This window comes from Rhea americana, unplaced genomic scaffold (assembly GCF_003343005.1).
Source record: "Rhea americana isolate MKP2758 unplaced genomic scaffold, rheAme1 scaffold_273, whole genome shotgun sequence".
In the NCBI taxonomy this organism is placed as follows: domain Eukaryota; kingdom Metazoa; phylum Chordata; class Aves; order Rheiformes; family Rheidae; genus Rhea; species Rhea americana.
Genome location: NW_028186394.1, coordinates 1,113,270 through 1,131,539, shown reverse-complemented (window position 1 = coordinate 1,131,539; position 18,270 = coordinate 1,113,270). Strand labels below are relative to the sequence as shown.

The window sequence follows — 18,270 nt, the reverse complement described above, 5'->3', positions numbered from 1 at the left end:
CCAGTGACGCTGCGGGGGCCGGGAATGGGAGAGCCGGGAGGGGCTGGAGCTGGGGTGCGGGAGATCGGAAATGCTCGCGGAGCCGGCCAGCCAGGCCAGCCAGCGTTCAGGCTCCCTCCAAAGGAACGAGAGCACCCCGGCCGAAGGGGGTGTCCCCGGCAGGTCCCCGGCTCTGCCTGACATCCCGTCTTTCRTGGCTCATCCCTGTCAGACCCGGTGAYGGAGGTGAATCATTTCCCAGCCTGTCCCTTTGCCCCAAGTCTCCCTTCCTGTCCTTGCCTAGGGAGACCCTTTGCCCGGGAGCCCTACCTGCCCAYGGGAAGACTTCCTGGAGGAAGCCCGGCACCGCAGGTGGATAGTTGGGGTCGTGAACATGCAGGAGTGCAGTGTTGAAGGCTTCAAACAGGGCTCTTGGGCACACCAGTCAGAAGGGGGAGTTCCTGTCTCTCTTTTGGCAAGGAGTTAGCAGCTGGGGTTTGTCCTATGTGTAGTACAATGCACAGCTTCAGCTGTTGGAAGTGGAAGGGGAAACACGGCCTTACCCTCATGCCTTGTTAGTCATTCACCAATGAATTGTCTCTAGCAAAGAGACTTGGAAGGCCAGGTATTCTCAGTGAGGTCCAAGCAGCACAGCTGAGAGGAGGCCAGGGGAAATGTGATTTCTCTTTGGATAGGTGTCAAGCACACAGACAGTGGCAGCAGAGTGACTGTCAATGTTCTAGGAATTGTTGGGGGTGGAAGGGGCTTACATCTTCTGGCTTTCTTTTCTCCCCACAGCCTTGCACCCCTTGCCATGGAGCTGCCTCATGGCCTGAGCTTACTGGGAACTGAGCATTGTAACACCATGTTGGTTTTTGTTTTTTCTTTTGGAAATAATAATGCATGCAGGCAACTGCTCAGACAAGGTTTCATTTGTTTTTGTAATGGGATCGTTTGTCTAACCCCTGGCAACAGCTCTCTGTCTCTCTTGAAAGGACACACTTCCTCCACCCCTCTCCCAGCTTATTCTTCAGTTCCTGTGTGTAGAATCATTCTGTGCTGCTCTGCTAGACCTAAAGGCGGTTAGCTGATGGCTGCAGTCATCTCACTGGGGTTCTTACTGTCTTGCAGTGCTTAAGAGCTCATGTCAGTTTGGGTGTTTCTCCTTTGTAGCTGATGTTCCCTTCACCCTGCTTGTGCTTTCATCTTACTCTTTCATCTTGGCTCTTCTATTCACAGTTCCAGCTGGTTCCAGTCCAGTATCCTCACAGAGCATTTCCAGGCAATGCAGGAGAGAAGCATTTCTGCAGGGAAGTGCCAGTGGCAGTAGAACAGTGGGATGATAGTATGGGCTTTCCCATCCCCTTTTTGTGGGCGGAGGCATTCAAGGAAGCACTGAGGGCTGCAGGCACTAAGTGCCTGCAGTGAGGACAGGAACCCCATGGGCCTTTTCCTCTGCACAAAACTCATGCAGACTTTGTAGCACATGGGTCTGGCCTTCTTCACTGGCTGCTCCAGCTAATCTTGCTCCTTCCCAGAGCCCCCCATAGGAGCCCCTCCGTTCTGGGCCTTCCCTGCTACCTATGGCTGCACTAAAAGGGAGTCACTTAGAGAATTTTAACAGTTTTATGAGTAAAGTCTTTAAGAGGCCTCCTTTGAGAGGCTGGAGGCTGCTTACCCTAGCAGTGGGTGCAGAGGATCCTGACTTGGCACTAACTCTGGGGACACTAGGAGAAGGAAAGAAAACAAATTCCGGAATAGAATGTCCTCTCACTGGTTCAGTTGGAAACATTTACAATGGCTGGGTGTAGGTATCTGTGAAGGATATGGACTGCAGCCTACCAAGGACCTGCTTGCCTTGCCTCAGTGCACCCTGCAGAAAGTTAGTCTCCTCCAGAAGTGGGATTCTTTGTGCAGGTTGTGGCAGACAACAGTGATGGAGCCCATGAAGATGCAAAGGAAGATGCTGGCCAAGAAAGAGAATGGTCCAATGAGCAGAAAAAAGGCGTAGTCCTGGGCAAGCAATGAGTTCTCTTGGCATTGCCTGAAGGACTCATTCCTGAAGGCCATGATTGGATACTTGTTCAGCTGCTCTGGGAATCTGCACAAGAGCAGACTCTTCTCTGGAAGAGAAAAATAGTGCTGATGGACAGGTACCTGGGCATCTGGAACAGCATGGAGGGGGTGTCATGGGCAGGGGATGGCAGATCTGGATGGGACGGATGAGACCAGGGCAGATGGATAAAGACAGTGCAGCCAAGTGGGCCAAGATATGCCAGGGCAGGGTGCAAAGACTGGGGGCAGGAAGAGTGGAGGGCTTTCCTACATCCCATGGCTTGGGGAGTGGGAGGACATAGTGGGGTTGGGACTGTGATGGAGAGGGCATGATAAGACTGGAAAATGGGGTTGGAGCAGGATGGGATGTAATGGTACATGGGGAGCAGTGGGCAGCCAGCCTGGCAATGCCACAGAAAGTCCCCAGCCAGCTCAGGCAAAGGCAGGCAGGCATTCGAGGCAGCAGCAAATGGAAACAGATGGCAGCAGAGGGAGAGACCTCAAGAAACAGCTGTCTCTCACCAAAGCTCTCAAGAGAAGGAAATGAAAGATCAAACTGGTATGAAGACACTGAGGAGGGGGTGAGGCAATGAAGGCAGTGAGCCATGGCAGAATCAGGGGTGATGCCCATCCTGATATGCAGGCTCTTCTTAGCTCCTCAGATGCCCATTACTCAATGCCTCTTGCCCTTACTGTGACTGGACTGATGTCAGTGGTGGGGACATTGCCCCATTCAGCTCTCCAGAAAATCCTTGTTAGTGACCAAGGGCCGTACACCATCTACCTGAGAGTGGACACTCGGGACCAGAGCCAGGGACATGGCCACTCAGGGGGACACAAGAGACTCCATGGCTTGGTATAGGGCATGGGGAATGTCACTGTACCCTGCACCAGGCAGTGAACTATGTTGCAGTGCCCAAGGTATAGGCTCCCAAATGGGCCCACAGCTGCTGGCTGCCAAGGTGCTGGGGTCTGCCTCAGGCCTGACACAGGTGCCTGGCCTACCTGGAAAGGGTAGGAAGGATTAGGACAGAGCCCTCTGCACACTTACCTTTTATTTTTTCCCTGTTGTGGCTGAGCCAGTGCCAGAGGGGCTGGATGCTGCAGGTGCATACCCAGGGGTTGCTGTGTAGGAGGAGCACTTGGAGTTGAGGCAGGACGTACAGCACCCTGGGCTCCAGCTCCCCCAGCCTGTTGCTGCCCAGGTTGAGCATGACCAAGCTGATGAGAGGTAGGAAGGCTTCTGAGGTCAGCACAGTAAGGTAGTTGTTGCTGAGGTCCAGCTCCTGCAGTACTGTGAGYCCCACCAGGGCCTGGCTGTGGATCATCCCCAGATGGTTGTGAGGCAGGCTAAGTCGCAGCAGCACCGGCAGGAAGGGGAAGGAGTGTGGCCGGAGCACAGTGATGAAGTTGTAGCCAAGCCACAGAGTGCTGGTATTGGCCGATAGGTTCTGTGGCACCTCGTGCAAGTCTTGTTTGGTGCAGTCCACCTCCGTCGCAGAGCAATGACAGGCAGCTGGGCATGCTGGTGAGGGCAGCGGGCACAGGAGGAACAGGCAGGCAATCAAGGTGCCCAGACCCCTGTAGTTCCCCATTGCTGCCCTCTGAGATGGCAAGGGCTCCTTACCTCCAGTGTTGAGATTCCCCTAAAGGTGTGTTCCTAATGCCCGTCACCTTGTCAAGCCACACACAGCCTGTAGCCTACCCTACCAGGCACCCTTGGGTGGACCTGGAGGTGCAGAGCAGAGGTACCGGAGAGCGTTTGGCTCCAAAGTCGATATGCTCCTGGTAGCTGCTTGCATTTGCCCGAACACAGCTCACCACCACCCTTCGTCTGCAAACCTGGAGCCAGCTGCACGTCCGGCCTCAGCTTTCCTGAGGGTGGAGCTGCACTTTTCTTAGCAAATATTTTTGCAGTGATGCCTGCCCTGGCAAGGTGCAGAGCCGTGCCCTCATCCCTCCCCCAGCCAGGCACTATTCCAGCCAGGTAAGGAGCCAGCTCTGCACGGCCCAGGATTAACTGCTTGTGTGTGCTGCAGGCTGGAGAACTGTAAGGAAAACAGACTCATGTCTTGGTCTCCATACTCCCCTCATAGCAGCCCCATGAATGTGCTGGACTAGGGCCTCCCTAGCTGGCTGCAATGGGACAAAGCTTAAGCCAAATTATATACAGGTCTAATCTCATCTCCTGTGCTGGCCCAACCATGCCCAGGAAGTCCTTCATGGGGAGCTCTGCTAGGAGCTGCTGCCCACTTCACTCCTTGCCTTGGGCTCTGTTTCCTAGAAGTGGGAGACCACAAGTCGTGTCAACATAAGGAAAGACGGAGAGCTGAATCTGCTGGATCAACCAGCCTCCTTATCCCAGGAAGGATCCTCTGAAGCTCCTGCCCCAGGGGTGATCGAGGTGCATTGCAGCTGATGGGACACAGGCTGCTGACCCACTCCACTGCCAGCCCGTCCAGGTGTCCTCRCTGACCAGGGTGCTCTGACCACTCCTCCAGACTGCCCCAAGATATCTTGTGCTGAAGGAGCTGGGAGACTTGGGCTGTCCCCTCACACACACTCACATACAAAAACATGTCAGCATGCACACAGGGAGCAACCCCGGTGCAACCACATGAGAACAAGTGAGAAACATGAACACTTGGGGCTGTAGCTGCCTGACTCTAGTCTGCCTTTGCCTTGGCACAGCAGTGCCAGTATGAGAAGGCTCAAAGTCTAACTCCACCCTGTTTACACCCCCTCTGGTTTCAAAGCTGGCTGAAACCCCATAACAGAAGGCTAATGAGGAGAAGGTTCAAATCCCAGCACTTACTTTCCCTGGGAAAATTCAAGTCTGCTGGCCACACCAGAGCCAGAGCCAGGCTCTCCCTGTAGCCCTACAAAAGCCTGCTCGATGCCTATTTGGAGACTTGTGGGTAGCTGGACATTTTACCCATCAGCAAGACACAGAAGACTTGAGGGGAGGGTCGGCTGGAAGTGCCTTATCCTACCAAGAGTCCAACGCTGTGGCTGGGAGCGGGGAGACCATCCTCAAAATACACTCTCGCAGCCCCTTTGCCATTTGGGATCCCTTGACATTCATGACCCAAAGGAAATCCCTTCTATCTCTGCCCCACAGCAAAAGCACTCAAAGGGCAGCAAGGTAGAGTGTACACCTGCACCCCAGGCTGAAAATGAGGTGCGCCCAGATCAGGGGCAGAAGCAGCAGGCAGACCGGTTTAGTAATAGCATCTAGAGGAGCTTTGGTTTGTTTATTTATCCTGCAGCAAACTCAGTTTGCTGCATTAATCCCCATCTGGAAATAATTCAGAAGAATCCTCGAGCCCAGCCCAGCCCTGCCCTGAAGCAGGGCATGAACCTGCAGCCATGTGGAGTGGTAGCACTGACTCACCCTACCAGCACCTCAAGCAGCTGCAGACTCTTTGGGGACCCAAATCATAGGGGACCTCTGTCCCCAAATGCTCTTCCTCTTTGCAGGATGCATTGCCCACTTCCTCTGGCTCTTCGAAATCTAGTGGAATGTACTGAGGGGAAAAAAAACTTATTAAAAGCATGATTTCCAGCTCTTGTGCTCAGAGAACCCAGGAAGCCCCAAACCCACCTCAACTCTCTCTTCTAGCCCCCTCATTGCCAATCTGCTGCTCACTCTGACAGTTCACGGGATGAGGAACATTCACAGCATATTCCCTGCTGTGGCCCCAGGCCAAGTGCAGGGCCATTGCTGGTTGTGCCTGACCTTGCTTCTGTTTCACATGCCTAGGCTGCAGCCAGCCGACAACTCAGTGTAGTACATGCCACAGCTGTGTGGCCACAGCTTTGCCCCCTTGCCAAGCTGGTTTGGAATTGGTTAGGAGGCCCRGCACCCCGCACTGTAACCCCACCAACCCTGCTGGTGCACTTGCGATCTCGTGACCCCTTTAGGGCCCATGTCCCAGCAGTACCCATCACTATCCACCTTCACTTATACTGTGAGCGCTCAGCAGTGACAGGCCCCTGGCATCACAGGCTGAATGGTCCTTTCTGGGTGCCCTCGTATCGCACAGGTAATGACTCTGGGATTTGGAGAGGTGAATACACAGGACACAGGCATTTGTCATAGCTGTCCCCCTCACAGCCTAACTAGGTGCACACTTTTCTCAGCTCTACAATCTTGCCACTAACCCAGGGCCATAGGCAAGGAGTACTGAGAAGTGAAAGGATGGGTTCAGGTACAAGAGCAAGTTGGGTTAGAGCAGAGGAGAGATGTCCAGTCTCCAAGTACTTCTTTCCAAAGCCAGCTCAGAGTACTTGACACTGTCCCTCTCTTGCCTGGGTCCCTGTCACTACCTCCTTCTCCTGGGAGAGAGACATGGCACCCTGCAGAAAGAGCCCAGATCCCGTTCCCTAGCAAGGTCTGTAGTCATTAGGCCAGCTGCTCACAGGGCAAGTGACAGTCCAATGCTGTCCTTTTCTATCATGATGCCTCCTCCTATGGGTTTGGACTCCAACCCAGAGACACTGCCTGCAACCCCCTAGCCCAGGGCTCAGAATCACCAGCTCTGTGGGGCTCCCAGTCAGTGTCCTTACCCTTCTGGGGCACCATTGACTGTGTGGGGAGCTGCTGTCTCTCAGGGGCCTTTCTGTGTCTAAGCCAATCACCCAGTTTGGGGTATACTGTTCTTGGGGGCCCAAATTTGCGAAGGAAAGCTCCCGATGTTCCTGCAGGCTGGAGCTGTCTCAGAGTGCATGGAGCAATTTGATATCATACTGTAGCTCCTGAGCTCTGAGTTCACAGCATAGGTCAGTGACCTGCACCTTTAATATCTCTTACATGGAGCACTGCACAAGGACAGGCCTTGGGGTGACTGAGGATGCAGTCCCCAAAGGCAGAGGGCTCAAAGTCAGCCTTGCTCTGGCTGAGGAGAGCGAGCACAGGGTGCCCAGCCAGCATGCCTATGTTGTTCCGAAAATGATGTGATGGAAAGGCAGATAAACTCCTTCAGAGGCCAGCCCCTGTATGGGAGCAGCAAGGACATGTGCAGAGACACATGGCCAGGCACACAGCTTTCTAGTTTGGTTGAGAGGCTGGAGGGATGCAATGGAGCAGGTGTGGTGGGCATGACGTTGAAGAAACAGGACCAAGGACATGGAGCCAGGGCATTTGTCACCCTCCACCACTGAAGAGCCAGGCCCAGGGTGCCAGATGAGCTCATAGACCTGCTAACATGCTCTGTTTTGTATGTAGTTATGTCTGGAGCAGTGATGGGGTCATTCCCAGCCAATTTTCACCTTCCAGCTGTGGAGTATTTGCAAATCAAAGCATCTCAGTGAGGGCCAGAGCAAACATGTCCTGCCAGGTGACAACAATCACCTAGCGATGACCTTAAACCCTCCAGCCTTGGGTGGCAGCTCCCCCACAACCCAAGCGTCCTAGTGTGATGAGACCCCTTCCTTTCTAAAGGCTCTGCTTAGAGCAGGAGAGTTGGAGCCTGCAATGCTCAGCTGATATTTACATTTACCAACATGCTATTACATTTCTCTGAGGCTTCTTGCTCTAGAGCATGTCCTCAAGAGGAGTTCTGCATGGGTAGGGAGGCAGGAAGTCTCTATGCTGGAGTGTACAAGGCTGAAAGCGAGCCCCTAGCCAGCCTGGGCACATAAAGATGGGGGGGGGGATGAGCTTTAAGACCCTATGGCCAATTTATATTCCATCCTTGAAGACTTCTTGAATGGTTCCATGTAATTGAAGATCTGAGGATCTCCCCTGACTCCCACTGTGCCTGGGCTACTCCCATCCAGAGCAAAAGGAAAACGGTGCGTGAGGGGACTTGTCAGTGGCAGGACCCAGCCAGGTCAGCCTGGGTACTCTGAGCCCAGTAGAGCACTTTGCTGTGCCCTCATCCCGGGAGCACTGGTAGGCAAAAGGTTGGGGTGTGGTGCTGCAGTCGCAGGAACTCACACCCTGAGGCCAGAGAGGTTAACAGCATCACACAGTCAGTGGTGGACCCATGGTGCAAAACAGATGCTCTCAAAGATGCATCTGGGCCCATTCAAGAGCATCCCGGGGGGAATAAGGCTAACCATTCAGATCTTGCAAAAAGCAACGGTCTCTCGCACAGCTGGATTATTGGTGGTCACCAAAGGACTCAGCTGAGCATGTAAATACAGAATGGGACTGAGGTGCAGCAGGCTTACAGTCTCTGAACCACACCATGTTTCTGCTGTCCCGCTGGGAACCCTCACCTCTGTCCAGTCCTGCCTGACTTGGGCATCTCATGCAGCACCATTCCTGCAGTGCCTGCTCCTGTTGCCAGAGGGTCTCCATGCTGAGCAGATCTCAGGACRCTGACATTTTTAAGGCAAGTGACACCATGTGGCAGAATTGTGAACAGGCATTGTACGCAACATGGGTGCTGTACATGGCATGGGAGCTGAGCTGATGGCCAGTGCAATGGACAGCAGAGCACCAGGAGGGGGACGTGAAAGCACTGCTAGCTCCATGGAAGCACAGACTGAGGTCCTCTACCGAAACCTATGGACTAACCAGCAATGCTTGAAGCTGGGATATTGTTAGAGCTCATAAACCACATGGGAAAAGGAAGCAGAAAATGGACTCTGAGGAAGGACGACAAGAGCTGCACAGGCAACCTTCAGTCTCTTTAGCCCTCCCTAATAACTTTATTACCACTCCAGTGTGCCCCAGACCTCTCTGTTTTGTCTCTAATGCAATCCAGACCCTCCTGTTCAGGCTGTTGTTGCAGCCCCTCGTTTGGACTCAGGCAGGGAACACTGTACTGACAGGCTAGACATGGAAACAGTGTTGGGGTTTATGTACAGGCTATGTATGTGCATGCAAGCAGGGAGATGAGAAGAATTTTAGGCAGCATGACTAAAATCAGCATGAGCAGCAGAGCATGGGGCTGGTCAGGAGCTCACTTTGGATGGCCCTTCCAGATCTGAGCAAAGCAAGTGACAGCCAGATAAATCTCAAGAGATAGAGCTGTGTCATGGCAAAAGCCTCCTTGCTACTGGCCCCCTAGAATCATAGAATCGGTAAGGTTGGAAGGACCTCCAGAGATCATCTAGTCCAACCTTCCTGCTCAGCAGGGTCACCTAGAGAATGTTAGACAAGGTTGCAGCCAGGCAGGCCTTGAAGATCTCCAGAGAAGGGGACTCCACAACCTCTCTGGGCAACCTGTTCCAGTGCTCTGTCACTCTCACAGTGAAGAAATTCCCCCTCACGTTCAGGCAGAACTTCCTGTGCTTCAATTTCTGCCCATTGCCTCTTGTCCTGTCACATGGAACAATTGAAAAGAGTTTGTCCCCATCCCCGTGACACCCTCCCTTGAGGTACTTGTACATATTGATAAGATCCCCCTTCAGTCTGCTCTTCCCCAGGCTAAAGAGTCCCAGCTCTCACAGCCATTCCTCATAGGGAAGGTGCTCCAGCCCTCTGATCATCTTTGTAGCCCTACACTGGACTCTCTCCAGTAGCTCCATGTCTCTCTTGTACTGGGGAGCCCAGAACTGGACACCAGGGCTGAGTGTGTCATCCTCACTCTTAACTGTCCAGTTACCCCAACACCTAGATTTCTAATGCAAATGGCAAACAGCAAATGAAAAAGAGAAAGTATCTGGCAGGGTAGAGCGCTTCATCTTCCTGCACCAGACAGAAGGACTTACCCCAGGTTAACATGAGGCTTGCCAACAAATAGGACCAACACATGCAGCACAGCAGTGCTAACAGAGAGTTGTTTAATAGACATGAAGTTTGGGGGTGTCAGGCATACTCTCCAAAGCATCTCTGCTTTGCTGTGTTGTGCCAGACTCCCCTTGTACCCTGCCTGATAGGACACTTGGCTGAGGTGTCCCTGCTGTGGAGTGGCATGCATGGAGAAGCCAGGCATGAGCAAGTCCTGGGCCAGACTCCAGGGGACACCTCTGATGACTGGACCAGATTTCAGAGCTATCGGAGGGGTGGGTGGGTAGGATCAAGGGGTGAGAGTATCCTCATCCCACCTTCCGTTGAACTCCAAATCCCGACAGGGTAGGCAATGAGCTCTGTAGAAGCTGAGGCCCCTTATGAGCTGCTGGGACCCAGGAACAACCCCTCTGTTACTGTCCATGTGTGGATCCCCACGTGGCTGGGGCTGAGTTGCTTTCAAGGGGTGGCTAGTCCTCAAAAAGGGCCAAGGCAGCACCATAGGAGCTTGACTGTCTGCAGCATGCTGGGCACAGGAAGCCCTAGCTCCATCTGCTGAGCTGTGCAGAGCTGCTGCCTGCCCTGCTAGTCCATGTGCCACTGGGCTGCACCATCCTTCCACTGTCTGCAGCAGTGCCAGCCTGCCAAGAGCCTGCTCAGCTCTCAAAGGCAGCTGTTACCCCACAGCAAAGGCATTGCTGGCAGCAGCCACTTTGGGGGAATGGTGCCTGGGGCAGTGGGTCTTGGCACAGCCCTGACGGCTGCTGGGTGACCACCTTCTCTTTGCATGACCCTTTAGTGGCCAAGTCAGGCTCTGGCCTGACAGCCACCCGGGGATGCTCCTTGTCAGCCTTAACAGCAAGGAAAGTGGCCAGGTCCAGGTCAAGCATTGCCACTCCGCCACGCGGTGTGGGCGTGTTTTGGCGGCACTGCGGGCAGGGAATCCAACGCTGTTCATTGGCGATGGCGTCGAGGCGTTTGAGGCAGGCCTGGCAGAAGGTATGGCCACAGTATAGCCGGCGCGGTAACCGGCTGCACAGGTCGTAGGAGGAGTAGCAGATGATGCAGTCAATCCTGTGGCTGCCTCGGCTCGGGGTACGGGAGTGGGCCTTGGTGCCTGGCCCTGTGTCCTCTACACAGGTGCTTCCACGAGCCTGGGACATGCTGGGGAGAGGAATTTGAGAGGAGGCCATCAGCCCAGCAGCTAGGGAGGGCATCTGGGCATGGAGAAGGCCAGAAGGACGGATGCTACCTCTGAGAGGACCAGGATGTATCTGAGGTGTGGGAGAGACAGAGACACCAGCACTGCATGGCAGGTTCCTGGGGCTGTCTGGGCAAGCTCCCCACCCAGCACATCCCAGGCTGCTCCATGTCTGGTCCTACATGTAAAAGCAGGACCCTGCTGCTACAGTGGGTCCTAGAGTTTCCCCTGCAGCCATAGGAGGATGCATTTTCCCAGCATCCCTGCTGGGAGCTCTGCCAAATGGCCCTCCTGCTCCCAGGAGTAAATGCAGATGAATAGCTACTGGTCAGATCTTGGTCACCTGCTTGGAGGCCTGCATGGGCCCTAGGCCCTGTAGCAGGCAGCAGCTCAGCCATCTGAGCTGGGGAGTAACTCCTGGTGGGCCACGCTGTGCCACAGCTCTGCTTCTCCCCTGCCCAGGCTGTGCCAGGCCACTCCAGCATGGATGTCAATGGCAGGGGGACAGCCACACAAGCTGGTGGAGGTGAATTGAGGGATCCAGCCTCTTGTGAAGGGTGGGTCTGATACCTGCCAGCATTTTTTAGACTCTCTCCCATAGCCCTCCAGGACCCAACTCCCTCTATACCCATGCCATCAAGCATTTTGGTGTACGCAGGTACCACTTCCTCCCAAGTCCTCCCATCCCTACCTGTTCTGAGGTGCTCTTCTCCCTCCAGGGTCTCAGGTTAGGTGGCAAAAAGGCTGCAATGTCCCAAGGAGCTGTGGTGGTCCCACAAAGAGCATCAGGGGCCTGAGCTGTGAACAGCTCCCCAGTCAGGTCCAGGTGGCTGCTAGTGGCTCTGGCAATGGGAAGAGGCTCACCTTTCAGGGACAAGTGTGCTATCGGATCTGCAACTGGGAGGCCAAGCCTATGTGATCAGGTTACAAGCACCCAGATAACAAAGCCCTCCGAAATCTAAGCTATCGCTCCCTTACTGCTTCCCTGGGAGCGTACACTGCATTAACCAGTGGAATAAACCCACTGCATGAGGCTGAGGAGCCCTGGGCTTCACCCACATGTGGAAAGGTCATGAAAATCAGCTGTACTTCAGCAGCACAGTCCTCCACATTCTCCAGCCACCTGCCAGCAGCAGCGCACATTTGGGAAGATGCTGGACAGCAGTGACTTCCCATGACTTGCCGACAAAGCTGCTCCTGGGCACGCAAGGCTCACACCATTCCAGGTGGTCCAGGCTGCTGGGGGAAGGGGGTGCAACTAGAAGGTGATGGGTAGTGCAGGGGGCCCAGCCTAGGGAGACTGGGCAAGCAGTAAGGGAGATATGGAGGGGCTGGTGCTGGGGCAGGTGCTGGCACAGGTGCAGGGACACTGAGATTCCAGTCTTTCCTAGCCTGTGGGTCCAAGCTGGCAGTGCTCACATGTGGGGCAGTGCAGCAGGATAGGCTCTGTCCCGTGTCTGTAGGTGACTGCTGTGACCTATGGTGAGTAGGTTGTGGAGGAAGGCTGAACTGGACAGATGCTGAGAAGTCTGAGTTGTAAGACTGCAGCACCTCAGAGGTGTCCCAGCTCCCCTGTGCCCTTCATAGCCTTGCTTGTCACAGGAGCTGAGAGACACAGCAGGACACGAGCTTCACGCTAGCAGCAGTTGCTTGGAGAGTGCCTGGTGCCTGCAGTTAGTGTGTGGGCTGGGAGCAGAGGCAGAGACATCTAGCAGAACATCACTGAGACCTGCCCTTGCTCTTCCAGCAGAGGCTACAGGCTCTCACGTTGAGTACCTGGAGTCCAGGCTTTTCCATGTGGCTGTTAGCACCTCGCTTTGCTCTCTCAGGCTGCATTCTGCTCAGTCCTGTACTTTACTCTTTGGGTTGGTCCCAGGGTATCCTTGGTCTCCTCTACCCTGGAGCAACACTAGCATGGGGCATATGGGAGAGAAAGCAGTTAATCAACCCCTGGTCCTCAGCTCTGGGTGATAGTGGGATGATGCTGATCACTAGGCATAGCTGGGGAAGGACCTGGCATCCCTCCTCCCCCCCCCCCCCATTAGACCTTCAAGGTTTATGCTTATGCATGACCTAGGGGAGGTGCCAACAATGCCAAGCTCCATCCCTGCAGCTGCCAGCCCCCCTTGCACAGCCCCTGGTTCAGCAGGAAGCTGCACCCTCTGCAAGAAGGGATGTGCGGAGGAAGCCCCTGAACCCAGCCTGACTCAGGATCCTGGGCAAAAAAACCCACACGGAATCAGGGCAGGGCTGCCAGGCTGGGAACAACTAGCAGCATTTCTGTGTGGGAGCAGGAGAGGGCAGCAGCCCCTGCTCCAGCCATGAGCAGACAGTGACGCAGGCAGAGAGCCAGGCAGTGCTATCCTTTGCTGCCTGCTTGCCAAACATTTAGGCCACCCTCGGGCCACATTTCCAGCACTTCTTGGCAGCAAGAAACAGGTTTTTTGAATTGGAGATGGAGCCTTACAGGGTCACTGGACTCTGGGAACGGGAGCTTTGTGGAAAGACTCAGCTCACTCACCCTGTGCTTAGGAGCAAGGCAGTAGACCTGGCAGCACAGCAGCCTCCAGGTCACAAGCTTTCCCCAGGCTGCCCAGGTCTCCCAAGCTCCTCCCATACTACCAGAGAGTCCCGCATGAGGCAGGGAAGTGCCTGTCCTTCCTGGATGTGCAGGGCATGCTGGCACTTCCTAAGCAATAAAGCCATATCTCATTCCCCCCCTCGGCACCACGATGCTCTGGCACTGCTCAGGCCAGTCCCATAGCTTGCCATCCTACAGGTGTGTCCTCTTCCTGCCCCAGAACAGCTCGACACCTATGGCTCTTGTGATACAGGCTTTTCATCACCCCTCTGGGATGGATGCAAAGCTCTGCTGGCCCAGGCTGCAAGCATTGGGTGGGCTCCCAATGCATGTGTCCTGTCCTACCCGGTGGCAGGACTTTGCGCTCTCCTCGCTCAACTGGGCATTGTCCAGCACTTGAAAGGCAGTAAGTTCGAGGCAGGGCTGTGCTGGGAACCTCGGGCAGGCTAGTTTCTACTGAACCAGCTGGCCGAGGTGGGGGTAGTCGCTTGTGCCCTGGGTGGAGCAGGAACCAGCTGACTGGGATTCTTGCTGTGCCCTGACATCTGAGGGCAAGGCCAAGCTGGGATCGGTGTTTCTCAGCTTGCTCTGTGGAGTTAATGAATGTTTAAGACCAGTTCCCCCCCTTCTCCCTGCCAACAGCCATTTGGCATGTTGCCACGCTTGCCTGCACACACGCGCATGTACATTGTTGATACGCAGTTGCTGGGCTGTGCAAACAGAAAGGCATGTGCACCTGCATGCAGAAAGCCATGTACGTGCATACACTACTGTCTTGCCCTTGATGTGTGCCCAGAGACTGGCACATAGGTGCATGTGAAGCCATGCAGGCATGCAGCCACACACACACACGCACACACACACAAGCATATATACATACACAGTGCTGGAGAGATTTACCTCTTCTTCCAGCTCCTGGTGGTGCCTCCCCAGCTGCCTAGCTGCCTATTGCTCCCAGACTGGYAAAAAGGCAGCTTGGAGAGCCTCAWGCAGCCTAGCAGCAGCTATTTCCCATGCATGCTTGGGGGATGTGAGTGGCAGCATAGTCCATGCCAGCAGACAGGGGAGAGCTGGGCACCTCGATAGGCACCACTCCAACTCCTCCCTGGTTACAGTGCGCTCTGTCCAAAACCTATGTGCCCAGGGATGTCTGGTTCCCTTCATGTTCCAAAGCTGGTGAGAAGTTACTCTCCCTTCCAAAGAACTGCAGTGCCAAGGCCACCCTGGCCTGACTCACCTGCCCCAGGGTTCCTGGCAGGCAGACATCAGTCTCCTTTGGCCATAGGAAATCAGGCCCAGGGGAGAGGGACAGTCTCAGCTGTGCACACATCCAGGTATACGTATGTCCCTGCCCAGGGACAATCCACATAGAAACATACAGAAACATTCCCAAACACACAGATCTCTTTCAGCCCTTTTATCCCATTCCAGGGCTTACCAAACCCCCTACCCCTCACATACACACTCGGCTCATCATGTCCCTGGCCCACCTGGGTGGCCATGCCTCTGCAATGCCTGGGTGCTATATCCCATCCAGGGCTCACGCACCCAGGCAACTTTAGCCACGTCTGCCTGTTGCACACGTGCTGTACTGGGTTCTTCCATGCCAGCCCACCTCCTTGCAGGACCAAGAGCCTGCAGACATGCTCTGTCCCTTGGAGGCTGGTTACTGTAGTTGTGCACAGCACACAAGGGCTTTGGCTTCCCCAGAGCTACAGGTGGGAAACCTGTGGGGGAGCCATTTGGTGACAAGGGATTGGACTACACATCAGCTAAGCCATGCAGGATGGCACTAAGGAGCACACTGTTTGACACAAGCCTTCAGCCCTGGCTTTGCTCCCTGTGCCCTACTGCAGGGTTTACCTGAGAAAACCCCTAATCTGGGTACAGGGAAGGATATATCTGGAAAGAGCAGCGGCCACAAGCACTAGTGGAAAAAGGAGGAAGGGTCAAAGCCAGACACTTCCCTATCTTCTTCCTAAGGTGTAGCTTAAATCCAGCCCCAAGAGCTGCAGAGACCTTGAACACAGTGGGACAAGGAGCAGGCGCCATCAGGAGAGTGCAAAGGTCTGGCCAGATGGGCTAGGCTCTCCTTGGGCTATGCATCACCACCCCCACTTAATGCACGTAGGAGATACTAGTCATCCAGCACAAACCTCCACACACCCAAGCCTCGGTGAATGCAAACCATATCCAGGGAGCACCCACAGAACCTGGATGCATGCAGCCAGTAAGCTGAAGCTACACACTGTGCAGACAGGTGCCTGCTGCTCTCCATGTCACTCAAAGTCACGCACATCCATGCTGAGACCTGGGGCCTCCATGTGGATGGCAGTATTCAGCCCTCTGGCACTCTGCTCTCTGCCCATCACTGTTCCTCTCCATGTTTTCTGCTGGCTTCAGCTTAATTATTGCCCAGGTGATTGGTGGGGAGTGCTCTGTGCAGCCTCTTCTAGCTTGTTTGCTGTCACCTCAAGGTTAAGCAGAGCGAAGGGCAGTGGTGACATGTACCAGGCTGCCAGCATATGCTGCGTCCTGCCAGCACTTTGCCTGGGCCAGGCTACCACATCCTCTCTTCCCTCGGCCATGTCATGGGGGCAGAGCAGAGCCACCCAACCCTCCCCAGTGAAGCAGAACCTGCCAGCCCAAGGGCTGTGCTGAAAGTGCTATGCATGATGCTCTTCTGCTTCCAGCCAGCCCCTGGGAACCACATCTGCCCTCACAGAGCATGCTGAACCTTAGGGATGCCAAGCCAACTCTGTGGGCAGTGCATTTCAGCCAAGCACCCATGGTGCCTGTGACACCAACTCCCTGCCCAGAAGAGCTCAGCCACGATGTAGGTGGGCTCTGCAGCAGGGAAAGCCTGGAATCAAGGACAGGGCAGTGGGGAAAACAAATAAAGGGTGGATCTTCCTGGTTTCCATGTTAGCACTGACAGCAGTCCAGGCAGGCTGAACAACAGAGCTCCTTGTGCTAGGATGAGGTTGCACAGGGCTGTGTCCCTGCCAACATCTTCCTGCAAGCAGCACCACCCTCTCCACCAACCACAGGCAAAGGCTATGCTGGCAAGGGAGGGGGTCTGGGCAGAGGGGCTAGACTGGCGGCCAAACTCAGCACCTCTGCCAAACCCTTGCCACCCAGAAGCACTGCAAAGGGCAAAGCAGAGCCACAGGGCTGCCAGTGGTGGTGGGTTCCAGGTGGGTCTCAGCAACCTTGGGCAGTTCCTCAAAAACACCCCCACCCCAGCACCCAGTTGACCCTGCCAGGAACCTACCCCTTCCTCATCCCTCTGCAAAGCTGGGCTTTCTCTTTCCAAGGGAGAGACATCCAACCTTGCACAATCTAGCCTTACACCAACCAGTATCCCCAGTCAGGCCGGAGTTATATTGGAAATGCCTTGGTGATGGAGGCAGTGGGAGACAAGCTAGCAGCAGGGGCAATGGGCAGCAGCAAGATTAAGAGCTCAGCTGGCCGTTTCTGCTGCTGTGGTCAGCAGTGAAACAGTTAAGTGTCCTGCCCCCTGGTTTTGGGAGGAGGAGAGGGCTGTGTGCCATCCTGCACTGTCCTTACACAGCCCTGGGCCCCACTTGGGACCAGGCACAGCCTGACTGAAAAAGCAAGTAGTAACATAAGGAACCCAGAAAAAACAGGGTGGAGGGAAGAGGCATACCTTGGCAGGGAGGGAGATGTCTGTAATTTTATTTGCAGTGCACTGAAGTCATTTGCTAACACACACATTCTTTCCAAGCCCCTGTCCTGACTGCTGGCCTGAAGACAGAGGCAGTTCCAGCAGCAGACGCATTTGCTTACGCAGACTATCACCTCGCAACACAACCAGCCAGCCGTGGGACGAGCTGCTCCACAAGGACAACGGCCTGCTTGTTCCAGATCTGGCATGCCAACTTCAGCCGAAAATGAAGTCAGAGGCTGCCCCAGCAAGCTGCAGAGAGGCAAGTGGGCTCCATGCTTGCCTTTTTTCTCACCCAGTTGTTGCAGAAAATTCACACTGGGAATATGTTTTGGGAACTGCTTGAAGGGGGATGCCCCGATACTACTCCAGCTCTGGTGCTGGGTGCCTGGACAGTACTGGGGCCAAGTCCAACCAGGCTCAGAGCCCAAATAGAGACCAATGTGGGAGAATGTGCTGCCACTGAGCACTCTACCAAGCCTGGTGAGCCCAGGATGAGGAAATGAGGTGGGCTGGCAGTTTCCTAGCTCCTGGACTTTAGACATCTGAACCCATGCTGTCAGGTGTTGCCCTGGAGCAGTGCCTGGCACTCTGCCACACTTTGTCTGCCTGTCCTTCATGTCTCTTTCCCTCTGTCCCATGGGCAGCGTGGCAAAGAGAAGTGGTATCCATTCAGAGCTGCTTGGTGCAGGGCTTTACAGCATCTCCRTGATACTGTGTGGGAGTGACCCTTTGGCTCTGAGGAGGTGGGGATCCCCGGCCCAGCCTGGGCCCAGCCACAGTTTGAGATCCAGAAAGTCCCAGCCATGGCCTGACTGTTTGCCCCCACTCTGAAGCAGCAATGCTGCCTGCCTTCTCCAGCTATCTCTGCCACATGCATGTCGTCGACATCATCCAGTCTTACCTTTTGGGGTGCAGACAAATCCTGAGCCTTCTTCAGAATTGCAGGTTTCCCTGCAAGGCTGGACTGGCAGCCATGGCCAAGGATGGCAGGTTCACAGGCTCAAACATGYTGCCCTAGTCCCAGGGTAAGCTTTTCTTGGTGGACATCTGTATCAGTACACACCATCCTCAGGGCACCC

At 54.8% G+C, this 18,270-nt stretch overlaps 2 protein-coding genes across 6 annotated transcripts; both read right to left on the bottom strand.

The window, feature by feature from the left end:
- Window positions 1-1,686: 1,686 nt before the first annotated feature.
- On the bottom strand, window positions 1,687-3,921 carry LRRC26 (leucine rich repeat containing 26). The gene is made up of 2 exons (XM_085308365.1): window positions 3,086-3,921; window positions 1,687-2,102 (listed from the first exon to the last, which is right to left on the bottom strand). The coding sequence occupies exons 1-2, from the start codon at window positions 3,627-3,629 to the stop codon at window positions 1,843-1,845; spliced, it is 804 nt and encodes a 267-aa protein (XP_085164491.1). The 5' UTR covers window positions 3,630-3,921; the 3' UTR covers window positions 1,687-1,842.
- Window positions 3,922-9,757: 5,836 nt separating this feature from the next.
- On the bottom strand, window positions 9,758-17,829 carry RNF224 (ring finger protein 224). Of its 5 annotated transcripts, XM_085308349.1 has the most exons (3): window positions 17,171-17,829; window positions 14,738-14,773; window positions 9,758-10,882 (listed from the first exon to the last, which is right to left on the bottom strand). In XM_085308349.1, exons 1-3 carry the CDS (start codon window positions 17,827-17,829, stop codon window positions 10,375-10,377), a joined length of 1,203 nt encoding a protein of 400 aa, XP_085164475.1. In that variant the 3' UTR covers window positions 9,758-10,374. The 5 variants fall into 5 exon arrangements, with proteins under 5 accessions (XP_085164475.1, XP_085164476.1, XP_085164479.1 ...); XM_085308350.1 differs by lacking the exon at window positions 14,738-14,773; XM_085308353.1 differs by lacking the exons at window positions 14,738-14,773; window positions 17,171-17,829 and adding an exon at window positions 14,401-14,434.
- Window positions 17,830-18,270: the final 441 nt, after the last annotated feature.

What these genes read in the sequence shown, in the direction of transcription:
- RNF224 (XM_085308349.1), bottom strand. Translation starts at nt 17,829, where the DNA reads ATGGGACAGAGGGAAAGAGACATGAAGGACAGGCAGACAAAGTGTGGC. An exon ending in ACATCTCCCTCCCTGCCAAG is followed by an intron (nt 14,774 to 17,170) that starts GTATGCCTCTTC and finishes CTATGGCCAAAG; the next exon opens with GAGACTGATGTCTGCCTGCC. An exon ending in TGCCAGGAACCCTGGGGCAG is followed by an intron (nt 10,883 to 14,737) that starts GTGAGTCAGGCC and finishes TCCTCTCCCCAG; the next exon opens with CATGTCCCAGGCTCGTGGAA.